Source organism: Dryobates pubescens, chromosome 19 (genome assembly GCF_014839835.1).
Source record: "Dryobates pubescens isolate bDryPub1 chromosome 19, bDryPub1.pri, whole genome shotgun sequence".
NCBI lineage: Eukaryota > Metazoa > Chordata > Aves > Piciformes > Picidae > Dryobates > Dryobates pubescens.
This window is the reverse complement of record NC_071630.1, coordinates 16,785,605-16,799,377: the sequence shown is the minus strand read 5'-3', so window position 1 is coordinate 16,799,377 and position 13,773 is coordinate 16,785,605. Positions and strand designations below refer to the sequence as shown.

Below are 13,773 nucleotides of genomic sequence, written 5' to 3'. Positions count from 1 at the left end.
CCGGCGCGGGATCGCGGGATCCCGCGCCCCGCGGCGCCCAGCGCTGCTCCCCTCAGGGCCTGCCGGCGCCCCGCCGCGCCCCCCGCAGACCCCGCCCCGACCGGGCGCCGTCCCCCGGCTCTGTGCGAGGGGCCACGTGTGCGGGCGGGCGGGGAGGCGGCCTCGCGCCGCGCGTTTAAATGTCCCGCTCGGCGCGGGCCGCGCTGTGCGCAGGGACGGGAGCGGCCGCGCCGTGAGGCAGGAGGCGCCCAGCGGAGCCCGCCCGCGCTGTGCTCCCGCCCTGCCCCTGCGCGCCCCGCCAACACCGCTGCCGCCCGCTCGCCCACCGCCCGCTCTCGGCCGGGGAGGTCTGGAGCAGCGGTGAGTGAGTGAGACTCTGGGCAGGGGACAGCGGGCGCCTCTGCCGCCTCCTGGGGTGCCCGGCTGCGGGGCGGGGGGAGCCGGCGGGGCCGGCCCGGGGCTGCGGCCGCCTTTTCCGCGCCGTACGCCCGCGCCTCTGCGGCCCTTTGTGGAGGTTGGGGCCCGGGCCTGCTCGGCCGTTCCCCGCACCGCTTTCTGCTCGACCCGACCCGGCCCAGGCGGGTACCATGCGCCGGGAGAGGTGAGTGCTTGCTCCGCTGTGCGTGGGGCCCTGTAGGCCGAGGTCTCCCGTCAGGCACCCTAGAGGCGACTCCCCGCGGACGGCGCTCTCTCACCTTCTTTTCTCTCTTGCTAGTGACTGCGTGGAGGAGAAGGCTCCCGCCAAGGGGGAGCATACTGAGTGCGGTATGCGAGCCCGCAAGAGGAAAGCCGATGTGGCCACGGTGAGTGAGGCCCCGGGCCGGCCCCGTGGCCCACTCTGGTGCCCGCAGGCCAGCGCCTGCCCTGCCGCCGGGCTTAGCCTCTGGGCCCTCGCTTCCTTTTGTTGGGTAGCTGGGGGCCATGTGGTGGTCTGGGTGTTGGGCGGACAGTGGTCTGCTGGGAGGCTGTGATCCTGAGGGATGGGTAGCAAGTCATGGTAGCCAAAGGTTGCTTGTCCTGCACTTCGTGCTCCTGAAATCATATATTCCTTTTTGTAGTTCTTACAGGATCCTGATGAAGAAGTTGCCAAGATTGAGATGACTAGAAAAAAGCAATATGAAAACCAGGTAACTGATTTGGCTTTAGATAATACTCCTATAATCTTACTTAACCCAATCACTATTTTGCAGTGCCTCATTATTGTAAACTTTGTGCAGTAGCTATCTGCCTATCATATACTGTATAGAAATGGGCAAAGGGAAGTATCAATCTTGGCTAATTAAAAGTGCAAAACATTTCAGGTTGTACAGGTTGCTTTGCAGTCTTTGCAAGAGGTGATGTCTGTTTTGGCATAAAGTGTATTAATACTTCAATATATCCAGCTGCCCTGTGATTGTAAGGGTGCAGCTTATGAATGCCTAAATGTGCATTTAGGCCTGCATACAGTGATTCTGCATTGACCTTTTTAGAGAGTTGCAAGAGCAGTCACATTTTAACAAGATGTACCTTGCAGGCCAAAGCATAAGACTTGGATATACAACCTGAATCATCTTTTGAAATGATTCTCTGTTCAGTCACATCTCTACTTGCATATCACCGTGGGAGAGGAGAGATCCCCTTCCAGCATCAGCTTCATTCATACTGATGAGAGAGCATGAGGTTCCTGCTTAGAACCTTGCAGTTTATACTAGATGCTAATGCAGTGGTAAAATAAGATCAATTTCTCTGCAGAGGAGAGGGATCATTTCTGTACAGTCACTTAACTGTGGAAATCGGGTCTGCAGTGGAGATTAGTAGTGACCATTGCCAGTTTTGTCAATGAGACATTTAGAATGGTCTGAGTTATGATACGAAAACTTAACTTTAATACTGTCATCCTGATCCCTTAGTGCCTCTCCTATAATCTTGGAATCTTTGAGCAAGTATAGACAGCAATAGTGTCTATGTCGGTATGTGGTATTGAAAGGACAATACTTTTGTGCATTGGGATGCCCACTCAATAAAAACAGAGTTGCCTGTTTTCTGAGATAGGTTTGTTCCACTCATTTTTTCCCTCTATGCACACATATGCTTACTCAGACACTGTCACTAGGACTTCAGCCTGTTAATGCATGTGCAGGGCAATACTTAAGCTGCAAAAGTCATGATCGGGGTGTGCAGGCTGTATTTGGTACGCAAGGCTATGCATAATGTGGCACATCTAACCAGAAGTGGCAGCTGGAAGTTCTAAGACTAAAGTGCTACCATAACAGATGGGCATCATTGTTTGGAATGGCCTCTGCTTGTTGCAACTGTGTATACTAGTTATCAGTCAACATATTAAGCAGGGCTCAAATGGTGAGCATTTAATGAGGGGATCTCTCCTTCCCTTCTGTCTTTCTTTTGTGCAGTATATTAAACTAATTTCTCACTTCTGACAAGGAAGAGCTGCCTGTCCTTCACCACAGCGCTCTCCTTCACCCAAAGATTCATTCAGTTTGAGCCAAGCAAGGGCTTTTTGTGCATGTTTATTGCATAATAATAAAGTATTGTTAAAAAGCCCTCAACAGGGACCTTATTTTAACCTTCTTCTAGAAGGATAGTGGAAAGAAACATGAAATACTTTGAGCACATTGACCTTCAAATTTAAAGCAGATAAAGACTTCCAAATTTTTGTTCTTGTTTATGTTCCTGGCCTAGTAGCTGTTCAATGTTACTTCAGGAATCCTAGGTAAATTAAAAGTCAAGTAATTTAGACCATAAGTAGCCCAAGTATTTACTTGAATTTTTCAAGTTAAGCTTAGGATGCTAGTGGGATTTGGCCCTTAGATTCTCAAAACCATAAATAAAATGAGTACCTGTTATCCCTCCCTACATAGAGAAAGGGTTTTGTTGTGACAAAGTAGCCAGATTGTTACAGATCTGTTTAAAAAAGCTAACATTTGGCTGCACAGCAGCAGCTCTTCAGTCTATGGTGTGACACAAGCTATTCTCTGATATAAATTGCCATGGGCCACTAATGAGAATGTGTTTACAGTTCCAGCAGCAGTATAGCAGGCTTGTATCATAGCCAGTGAGATAGTTATTCTGTTGAGGCACAACAATTCTAAAAGCCATAAATTCACTGCTGCCTATACCATGTGACTTCTACATTAAATAAATTTACTGACACTGGTTTATGCACAAGGCAAAATATCATAGTCACATCCCACTTTATGACATCTTCATAGTCAATTCATTAGTTTGTGTCTGTTGAACATAAGGCCCGAGTTCTTAATTAGGATGCCATTACCCTTTGTGATGAAATGGTGGCTATATCATCAGGTCTGCGACAGGAGAATATTGCATAAATTCTGTGTTTGATTTTGGAGAACTGGCACTGCTGTAATTCTGCTAGCAGTTCTCATATTAATGCTCCCTGCTTTCTGTGAAGAGATGCACTTCTAAGGCTCCATGTAGAACAAAATTCGTCAAAATAAGTTAGAGTCATCCATGCAATTGTGATGCAATTTACAAGGCCACCTCTAGATCGAGTAGAGAATTGAAGCTAGAAGTTAGTTTCTGTAGACTAACTAATGCTTTAAAGTGAAAAGGAGTGAGCTCTCAGGAAACAGTTTTGATCAGTTTCTCACTAAACCAGTCTCCAGAATCCAGTCTTACTGTTGTCAAAAATGTTCCACTCTAACTGGTTTGAAAGTAACCTTCAAAAAGTTCCTTTAATTAGTCTAGGTTATCTCTGAAATATCCAATAAAAAAAAAAAGCAAGCTCACCTCAAATCCAACTTAAAAGTCTTCAGATAAAGAATGGAAAGTATATCCAGAATTCAGACTCTTTAGAAAATGAGAAGTAGCAGAAGTTCCTGTGCTATTCAGAAAGAATAGGAACAACTTAATGTGAATAGTTCTTTTCTTCCCAGTTTACTAATTCTGGAATTGCCTTTTGGTGGCAGAGAAACCTCCTATACTTTAAACTGGTGCATCCTTATGACTGAAAAACAGATGGGTTTTTTGTGATGGGCAAACTAAGGCTGCAGTTTAGTATCTGTTATGAATGTCTCTCTGGTACAAGGTGCTGCTTTTTTGGCTGACAAACAAGCCTGTTCCCCTCCTGTTCCTCTGCCTTTGATTCCCATGCTGAAAGTTGTCTGCTTTACTGTTTGAATGCAGTTTGGGGTAACACTCTTCCTCTGCTTTCATGCTGTCCTCCTTGCTCTGATCTGTGTAAGCTTCTTCTGGTGCCTCCCAGTTCATGCTGAAATGCATGAGTCTCAGCAGCTTGTATTCCTGTATGTGGCTGCTTCAGTGAAGGCTCTGCCCATAACCAGTAATCCAGTTGGACGCCACGTGCTGCATTTTGTATGACCTATATGCTTGAAAGATGTCCAGAAGATCTGTTTAAATGAACATTTGATATGTTGGTGAGTCACACCATGCTGCAGAAAACTGAAGTGAGGAACATCTGAGCTTCAAAAAAAAGAACAACCACTTTCAAACTCTTGGGTTTTCTTTTGGAGCTGTATGGACTTGACTGCTCTGATGGATGACTTCTTTGACCTACCTTCTACCCTTTTTGGTGCACCTTCTATTGAGCCTTCTCATGTCCTCAGTTCAATTTCTTTAATCAGTTTTTATTAGAACTGAGACACAAAATTGTATCTCTGAGTTCCATTCCTGTGTCTGGAATATTGCTGTGGGTGTTACCAACCTTTCTTGTTGGCCTCCACATAGATTTGAAGAGGCAGTTTTCCCTATTGAATTTTGGCTTGCATCCTGCTCAGCCCCCATTTACCTCAGAAGTAAGTCCAGGACCATGGGATTTCCTGCATTAGGCTGCAGAGATTCTCTAAATCTCTTACTTTTGGTAGTTCTCTTTTTTTCCCCCCTCTTCTTTGTTTTGGCTCTGCAAGCCCAAAGGAAGCTTTTTCATGGTTTCCTTACACCCTCCCCATCTTAAACCGTTTCCTCTTTCAGTGGTGGCTGACATTTCCTTCAAGTTAGTGTAATGTAATGTAGTTTCTTGATACAGTCTCTTAGTTTTGGTTGAATGTCTTGTTAAATCTGCTTTAAAGACTCAAGAGTTTGATAAACATGATCATTTTATCAACCAAAATCTATGCCACAGCAATGGTGTTCTCCTAGGTTAACTCAGAATCCTGTCTCCCTTCCTGGTAGCTTCTTTGCTTTTGAGGTCCCTGTGCAGTTGTTTCTTCCTTGTCTATAGGTAAGCTGTATGTTTTTTCTGTTGCTTGCTTGTTTTCCCCAGTTATCTTGATGAGTGATATTACCTAGTCAAATACTTTGTTTTCACTTCTCAAAATTCCTAAGAGGGTCTTGACCCTTGATTTAAATTTCCTTACAGAAGATTGTTGATGTTGCTGTAGTGTAGCATGCAAGGTGTCTAACTCAGTTGAAGTCTCTGGAGTAAGTTCTGTGTCCTTCAGAAGCTGCTGGTGTAGTAGGCACCTTTAAATAGGTATTATATAATGTACTGCTTTTCTGTTGGTTTGCTGATTAACTGATAAGGCAGCACTTCTCCAGAAGCTGTTGGCAGCTGGGTTTGCCATGCAGTTTGGAGGACAAAGACTAGACTAAAGTCTAGTCTTGAGGGAGGACAGAAGTTAACCTAAAGCAATGGTGATGTGACACTTTAATTCAAACTTCAAGCTTGTAAGGAATAAAATTTTAAAGACAAAGATACATTTGCTTCTTTCTGTCTTTTCCTACCCAAATTAAATCATGGCATGGCTGGGTATGTAGCCATGCTAGATTTGCATGTAGAACTCCAAGAAGAAAAACTACCCATCTGTGTATCAGTAACTCAAAAGTACAAAGCAGTCTTAACTGTGAGTCAACTGTTAAATGTGGGTTTTGTTTCATAAAGTCAGTGGTTTCTGTTTCTGAAGCTGGTGCTAGGAGGTAGCCATTTTGCTGGAAAGTGATACCATTTGTAGCAGGGACAGGGCAGAAATGCAGGTGTGGAAGCTTCTTGTAGAGGGAAAATTTGATGTAGAGCATTTTACTTGTTAGTACCTAATGATTCTTCTGATTTCTTTTTAATTATTTTTTTTCTTGAAGCACATTACACATTCTGTTTAGGGAGTTCTGTCCTTTCACTGCTGCAGAACAGGTCAGTTTGTAGCAAGATGGCTGACTGCTGTTAGGCAGAAATATCAGATTTTAATTTGCTTAGGCATGATGACATGGGGCTGGCTTTGTATTCTAACTCAAAATAAGGCAAGTAGTGTTTTGCAAGGGAACTGCGTGAAGCATACAGTAAGGCCTTGTTTAACAAAGTTAGCCAGTCAAAAAGTAAACCTAAACTTAAGTTCTGGTCCAGAGAAAAAGGTATGGGTGAAGTGTTGGTGTTTGTTTGCAGACTGGTGAAATTCTGTATGTGAAATGGCCAATTTTGATACTTCAGTGGCAGTCCCTTAACGTGTACTTGCTTTGTTCTGGAAACAATTGCATCATAAATGCTGTTTTTTCTTTTTCATCTTAGAGCTGCAAGATGAATAAGAACAATTCCAGAATTCACTATTTTGCTTTGTTCATTGTTGAGTGTGCTTTACATGGAACCACAGCTTTGGGTTGTCTTTGGGTTTTTTTGGTGAAAACAATGTAGCATGACAATTGGAGACTGTCTTGGATATTCTTCCATGAAATAGTTGTGGCTCTTCAAAAAGAACAGGATAAATGTTCTTCAACTATGGCCACAAACTTTCTCTGCTGTGAAAGTAAGCAACACGCCTCTGCTTGACACCAGTGAGGCCACAAGAGTCCAGTTCCAGGCTTGCCAGTATGAAAGGGAACATCCTGGGAAGAGTCCAGCAAAGGGCCACCTTTGAGATGATTAAGGCACCAAAGCATCTTTCCTAGAGAGGCTAAGGAAGCTGAAACTTTATCCTGGAGAAGACTTGGGGAGATTCTATTAATGTGTGTATGTATTTGAAGGGAGGATTTAAAGAAAAGTAATCCAGGTTCTTTACAGTGATGCCCAGTGATGGGACAAGAGGAGATGGACAGAAATGGAAGCACAGGAGAGTCCCTGTGAACATCTACAACTACCGGAAGGGGGGTTGTAGTGAGGCGGAGGTTGGTCTCTTCTCCCAGGCAACCAGTACCAGAACAAGAGGACACAGTCTCAGGCTGCGTCAGGGGAGGTTTAGACTGGAGGTTAGGAGGAAGTTTTACACAGAGAGAGTGATTGCCCACTGGAATGGGCTGCCTGAGGAGGTGGTGGGGTTGCCGTCGCTGGGGGTGTTCAGGGCGAGGCTTGACAGGATGCTTGGTTGTATGGTTTAGTTGATTGGGTAGCGTTGGATGATAGGTTGGACATGATGATCTCGAAGGTCTCTTCCAACCTGGTTAATTCTATTCTATTCTATCAGGAAATATTTCATGTGTAGTTTTTTGTTTCAGTGCGAGGATGACCAGGCACTGGCAGGTTGCCAAGAGATGTTGTGGAGGCTCCATCCTTAGAGATACTCAAAAGCCATTTGGTCACTGGCTATAGGTGGCCCTATTTGAGCAGCAGGGTTGGACAAAATGACTTGTGGACATCTCTGACTGTGCAGTTCAGAAATAATCGTAGTTTGTCACAGTTTCTTTACAATGTCTTGTCTTACACTTACAGCTAAAATGATTGTTTTAAAAGGCCATTAATTTCATTCAACAGCCATCCTGGAATAACGTTCACAAGAATGCCCACATGCTGATTCCTACTCCAGATAAAGACGATGATCCAGTTGGTGTTGATTACTCTCACTTTGCGCATCTAAGTGTTGTTCCACCTAGAGCTTCACCGTTACCAGTTCTAGGGTGAGCACTGCTCCGTTTTGCTGTCTTGTCTGCTCTTTTGTCTTATGGTTTGCGACTAAACATTGATCTGTTATAGCTGGGCCAACAGAGAGGACGTATGGAAGAACATGATAAACAAGGAAGAGACATATGTAAGAGACAAACTTTATATGCAAAGGCATCCTCTTCTGCAACCTAAAATGAGAACAATCCTTCTAGACTGGCTAATGGAGGTAAGCTTTTCTGTGCTTGGATTTCAAGTGTAATTTTGTTGAAATGTACTAATAACTGTCACAAGTATTTTTCATGATCTGTATGTAACCCATTTAGCCCTAGACACTCATCTTCATCTTGAAGTTGAAGTGGCACTAAACTTAAAAAAAGAATATGTAAGAGGTTGAGTTGATGATGTACAAACTGACAACATACTCTGATAATAATTTAGATTGATAGTGGATGATAATCAATTTGTCCCTAAAGCTCCACAATGTAGGCTTTTTGAGGTCACAGTGCAGACAAAAGCTGCACAAACGGTTATGTAGGAAAGTGTGGTTACTTAGACCAGATGCATCTCTCAACCTTTATTGACATATAGGATGTGCTGTGGATCAGTATGTAGGGTCTCTTCTGCTGTTTGGAGGACTCTGATTAATTCTGAAATGTGGGAATTTTCTCTTGAGGTGCCAGAATGATGCATCTTTGCAAAAATGAGGAACTGATGTTCTGACACCTTCAGAACATGTGCTTGCATTTCCTAATAAGGTTTTTACTCTGATCTGTGTTGGGAGTTACTGTAGTGGCAGTCATGTTGTGTCAAAGGAAACTGTTTCACCTGTGCTCTGTTAACATGTTACTTCAAAACTGCTGCGAAGCAGAAAGCCAACATAAATTTCTTGTATAGCTCTTGCCTTTTAAAATACAACTGTAGCATGTGGTTTTGACTCTGGCACTGTTCTTGACCTTTGTAATCTCTGTTTCTCCAGGTCTGCGAAGTCTACAAGCTTCATAGAGAAACTTTTTATTTAGCCCAAGATTTCTTTGATCGATTTATGGCAACACAACAAAATGTTGTAAAAACATTATTGCAGCTTATTGGTATCTCTTCTTTATTCATAGCAGCAAAGCTTGAGGTAAGTCTCTCTAGCTTTAAATATCTGAATGAACAGACAGCATGCTTATTGTACACTAGGTGCATTCGGGCAGGCTTTATGGAGTTGCTATGTCTTCAGCTGGGAGAGAGAAAAGGCCTTTTTTTTCTTTTCAGAATTCTTTGTTTTCTTGGAAGTGGCTAAAAAAAAAAAGACAAGCTAGCATCACAGTACATCTCTTACTCTTAAGGACAGTCATTTTACTTTTAGAATAAATCTGAAGTTTGCAATTGCAGTTGCCAAATGAGCTTTTGGCTGGCTGCTGTATACAGAGACTGGTTGTTACAATTCTGCTAGTGGAGTACCTGCTGGATCATAATCTGAACTATTCCTTTACTGGAACAAATTGAACTGTTAAAATACATAGTGATTTTTAGGTTCTTGCTGTTTGTCTTTTAAGAGTGCTATTATTCCTCAACCTGTTCTTCTCAATCCATAAAAGGCCTTTTCTTCAGGATGTGTAGAAAAGTCTTGATGGCAGTTAGGATACTGTCTCCATGGTGCTGTACTCAAATGTAATGTGTGTTGTACTGCATCATCAAGAGTGAAAGGGGAAAGCTATGAGCAGAGTAGTTGGCTAAAAAATTTGTATTAAAGGCAAAGTAGAACCACATGATAGGATGGGGAGGTTGGTTATTTTTTTTTTCTCTCCTATTTTGAAATGCTGAAGTAGTGGTGGGTTTTTCTTATGTTCTTGTTTTGAAGCACATGAGACCAGCCTATTCCACAAATTTAATACTTGCTTTCTTATCTTTCAGGAAATTTATCCACCAAAGTTGCATCAGTTTGCTTATGTTACAGATGGAGCTTGTACAGAAGATGAAATTCTCAGTATGGAACTGATTATTATGAAGGTAGTGTTTCAAAGGGGAGTTAGCTCTACTTTAGCTTTTTTAATGTATAGCATAATCAGACTAAAAGCACAGAACCTCAGTTAATCTTAGGTGGCACAATTTCTTTGTCTAATTATAAAACAGTGTACTCTAAGTAACAAGTGATTTAAATCATCCACCAGTATGTGTGTATTAACAAAATGAGTTGTTACCCCACCCTATCAGTAGGAGGAGGTACAGGAGAGGATTATATTTGTGTGTTTCAAAGATGTCTTGATGAACTGGAATTATTCCAGATCAGAAACTGTAGAGTTCTATAGTTGAAGTTACTCTTTAATACTGAGGTCTTGTCTGCTCTTTCAGGCTCTTAACTGGAACTTAAATCCACTGACAGTTGTATCATGGTTAAATATTTACATGCAAGTTGCATATTTAAATGAGCTTTATGAGGTATTGCTGCCACAATATCCACAGCAAATATTTGTACAAATAGCAGAGGTAAGACTGATTTCTTGCTTCAAATGCCATTTCACTGGGGAGAGGGAAAAAGTGTTCTTGTGATAGACGTACTAAAATCGTATTGTCTTGTAGCTCTTGGATCTGTGTGTGCTGGATATTGGATGCTTGGAGTACACATATGGAGTACTTGCAGCTTCTGCTTTGTATCACTTCTCCTCATCTGAGCTGATGCAAAAAGTTTCAGGTATTGGCAATAATAAAATAAGTCTAATGTTAGTCTACTGACTAATGTTTACAAATGTTAAGTCTTTGTTCAGTCAGATGAACATGTGTCTTGTCTTCCAGGCTACGAGTGGTGTGAGATAGAGGAATGTGTCAAGTGGATGGTTCCTTTTGCAATGGCTTTAAGGGAAGTGGGAAGCTCCAAACTCAAACACTTTAGAGGTATTGCTCCTGAAGACTTGCACAACATACAGACGCACATAACCAGCTTGGATTTGCTGGTATGTATATTGAAGAGAACCTGTCTGTAAACCCTACATTTTGTTTCTTCTTTGGTTAGCATATACAGTGAACTTAACGCAAGCATTATCAGATGGAGAGTGTGTGTGCAGATAAAAGGCATAAGGTTGTACTCCAGTTGCTAAATTCTTGGGACAATGACCTGGTTTGTGCAGTATGTAGTTTTAAAAGGTGATTGTGATTTAAACCTCTCATCTCAAATGGGAAAAGGGTTGCCCTAGAAACCAGAAGCATGTTTCTACCCTTTGGGATGCTTCAGATACTGTGTTAGCCTTTCCTTTCTAGGAAATACCAATAATGCAACCTTGTCTGGTAAAAGGAAAATAAGATCAGTTTTGCATGCTCTCTCTGAGACTGTTCTGTGACAATCATGGCTGAGAATTTGTTCAAGAGTGGGTTTTAGGATGAGGAACTTGCACAGGATCACAGTCTTGTCCAACAAATTGTAGCTATCAGAATTTTGGTGGAGTTTAGTTTTAGTTGTGGTAGAAGCTAAAGCTCTTCCTGTTCATTGCTTCTGCATTTTGCTTCCTTGAGGATACAAGTACCATGATGATTAACACTAGATTCCAAAAGTTTAACACTGACCTCTTGGGGTTTGTGTTCATTAACTGTCATGTACTGCATGATTTATCAGTTGCTTTTAGGGTAGGTAAGATACAAATATGCATTTACAGATCATCAAGTTATAAACCACTGAATTATTGATCTGTTGTAAAGATATGCTAAAGAGATTTTCCCCTTTTCTTGTGCTTCCAGGACAAAGCTCAAGCGAAAAAAGCCATGTTGGCTGAGCAAAACAGGACTTCACCTTTTCCCACTGGTGTCCTTACACCACCACAAAGTAGTAAGAAACAGTCTTCTGGACTGAAGCCAATATGACTTTAGAAACTGTTGACAGACAGTTTTGCTGAAGTGCCTGTTCTGCTGGTTCTGATTCCTGCTCCATTACAGAAATGCTGCCAGTAAAGTTCATAAGCTTTTATGGAATTTGAAAAGGAAACTTTACTTTTGTGTCAGAAGAACTTTTCTATATGAAATATTTTTATTGAACATTAAAGTATTTTAAAGAAATGGATCAACTACACCAGCCACTTATAAGAACACCGATGAGTGCTCCAAATGCTGCTATGGAGGGTGATGCTTGATGTGACCAACTGTTCAGAAAAAGGGCTTGAAGTTTAGGTTATTTACTCTGCCTGTTTGTCCTTTGGATAATCTGCAGTCATACTGTCCCCTGATGACAAATGGGCAAAAAGTACTGTGGAAGATGATGCTTCAAAGCCTCTTTTTCAAATGGTTTGCTTACAACTTGATGCCTTTTAAAAACTTTATTGTAAGTGCTGCTATGTCTCTGTATCCATTTTTAATAAAAATGCTGTCTAAGACAGCTGGTTTTATGTATATCCCTATATTTTTTTTTTTTTTTCTTTTAATTATGGTCAGCTAAAGTTTTTCAGACTGTGACCACTAGTAGTGTGGGAGTTGGGGATAAATGTAGTAGCTATGGCTTTATTTATTTACCACTACTGGCTTACCAACTAAAACTTCCTTTTTGGGTACTGAGGTAAAATTGTCATGTTGGCTACTTCGATTTTTTTCTTAGCCAGATGCAGGTGGCTAGGGAGGGGATAATAAACATGACAAGTCTATATGGAATCCTTCCACTGGACACTTTAATGATCGCTGTACTGGGAAATTCTTGAATCAGATTGTCTGGATTGTTGTGCTTCATAGCAAGAAGTGATCAGTATGAAAAGCCTACCTTATCTGAAAACAAATCACTTTAAAATTGGGATTATGGTACAGTCTTGGACAACTAATTGTCTGGATTCTGGAGTGGTGTGTGGAATGGTGTGTGTTGGCTGGGAAATCATAGTAAGATGTCTTCTGGAAAGTCATGGTTCTGGAGAAAAGGGAAATAGAAATGTAAAAAGTTATTGCTTGTGGTTTGGCTCTTTTTTTTACTCATGATGTTGAGTTTTAAAGGCTGTTCAACAACACTGAAGACTTGTGAGACTACCAGGATTCACTGTGTCCTCCTGTAGATAACTTAAAGGCTACAACACATTTCAGGAAGCTTCTACTCTGATGTTGGTTAATTTTTCTAAAGAGTTGCTAGCAAGGCTGCTTTTTATTTTATTTTAAGTTATTCTCCATTTTGCTCTTTCCCACCCAAGTGTTTTGATAAATGTTAAAGCTTTAATGTAATAAAAATGCCTACAGTGACAAAGAGTAAACAAATTATTTGGAGTTGCTGGCTTTTTTTTTTTTTTCCCTTGTAATAAATGGTTGTAAGTCCTGTGCTAAAAATTAAGTGCAAATGTTAGCTGAACAAATTTGCTGGTGTTATTTCAGAGGAGTTTGTTTTTCAGAGAGCTATGTATCTGAGAAAAAGGGAAGTTGTCTTTGCCTATTATTGAAGAAGTTTAACACTGGAGGAGTTGTCAAGACTTGTGTTAGTACTTGATCCTTAAATGTAGGCCATAAAGTGGGTGTGTAGGGGGTGGGAAACAACTCTCCTGAAAGATGGTCTCTAGGCTTAATTCCTAAATCACCAGACCAGCTTCAGTACCAGTCCTTTTGCTGTTTCATGTGTTTGCTCTGTTCCAAAAAAACAGTAACAGTTAATCTGTAGCTGGTCTCTTTAAATAGGGATTGTTTTCTTTATAACTTTTAACTGTGCAAGAAAATTTTTGTAATTACAGATATGATGAACTCTTATATTTCAGTTTAAGCTAAATAAAATCTGGCTAATACTTGAGAGGGAATGCAGGGACGTGTTACTGGTTGTGGGAAATCTGTATCTCAGAGACATATTTACCTATGAATTAAACTACTTGGGTAACAGGCCTCTAAGTTGGATCTCTGCTTCAGATGGTGACCCTGCTAACTTTATTATTTACTGCCCCACAGCCTGCAAGGTCAATTTGTTTTATTTCCTTGGGGAGTAGTCTGTTCACAGCATGGAGATCAGAGCTTTGCACCTTCCCAGGTAGGAATGCAATGACATGCCAGAGATTGGTACTTTCCAG

At 41.7% G+C, this 13,773-nt stretch overlaps 1 protein-coding gene across 1 annotated transcript; it reads left to right on the top strand.

The window, feature by feature from the left end:
• The first annotated feature begins 114 nt into the window (after positions 1-114).
• On the top strand, positions 115-12,142 carry CCNE1 (cyclin E1). The gene is made up of 11 exons (XM_009908927.2): positions 115-601; positions 716-803; positions 1,059-1,127; positions 7,655-7,797; positions 7,874-8,009; positions 8,760-8,906; positions 9,683-9,778; positions 10,121-10,255; positions 10,349-10,460; positions 10,562-10,719; positions 11,498-12,142. The coding sequence occupies exons 1-11, from the start codon at positions 588-590 to the stop codon at positions 11,618-11,620; spliced, it is 1,221 nt and encodes a 406-aa protein (XP_009907229.1). The 5' UTR covers positions 115-587; the 3' UTR covers positions 11,621-12,142.
• Positions 12,143-13,773: the final 1,631 nt, after the last annotated feature.

Coding starts and splice junctions, on each gene's coding strand:
- CCNE1 (XM_009908927.2), top strand. Junction 1,128..7,654: donor AAAAGCAATATGAAAACCAG/GTAACTGATTTG, acceptor TTCATTCAACAG/CCATCCTGGAATAACGTTCA. Junction 7,798..7,873: donor TCACCGTTACCAGTTCTAGG/GTGAGCACTGCT, acceptor GATCTGTTATAG/CTGGGCCAACAGAGAGGACG.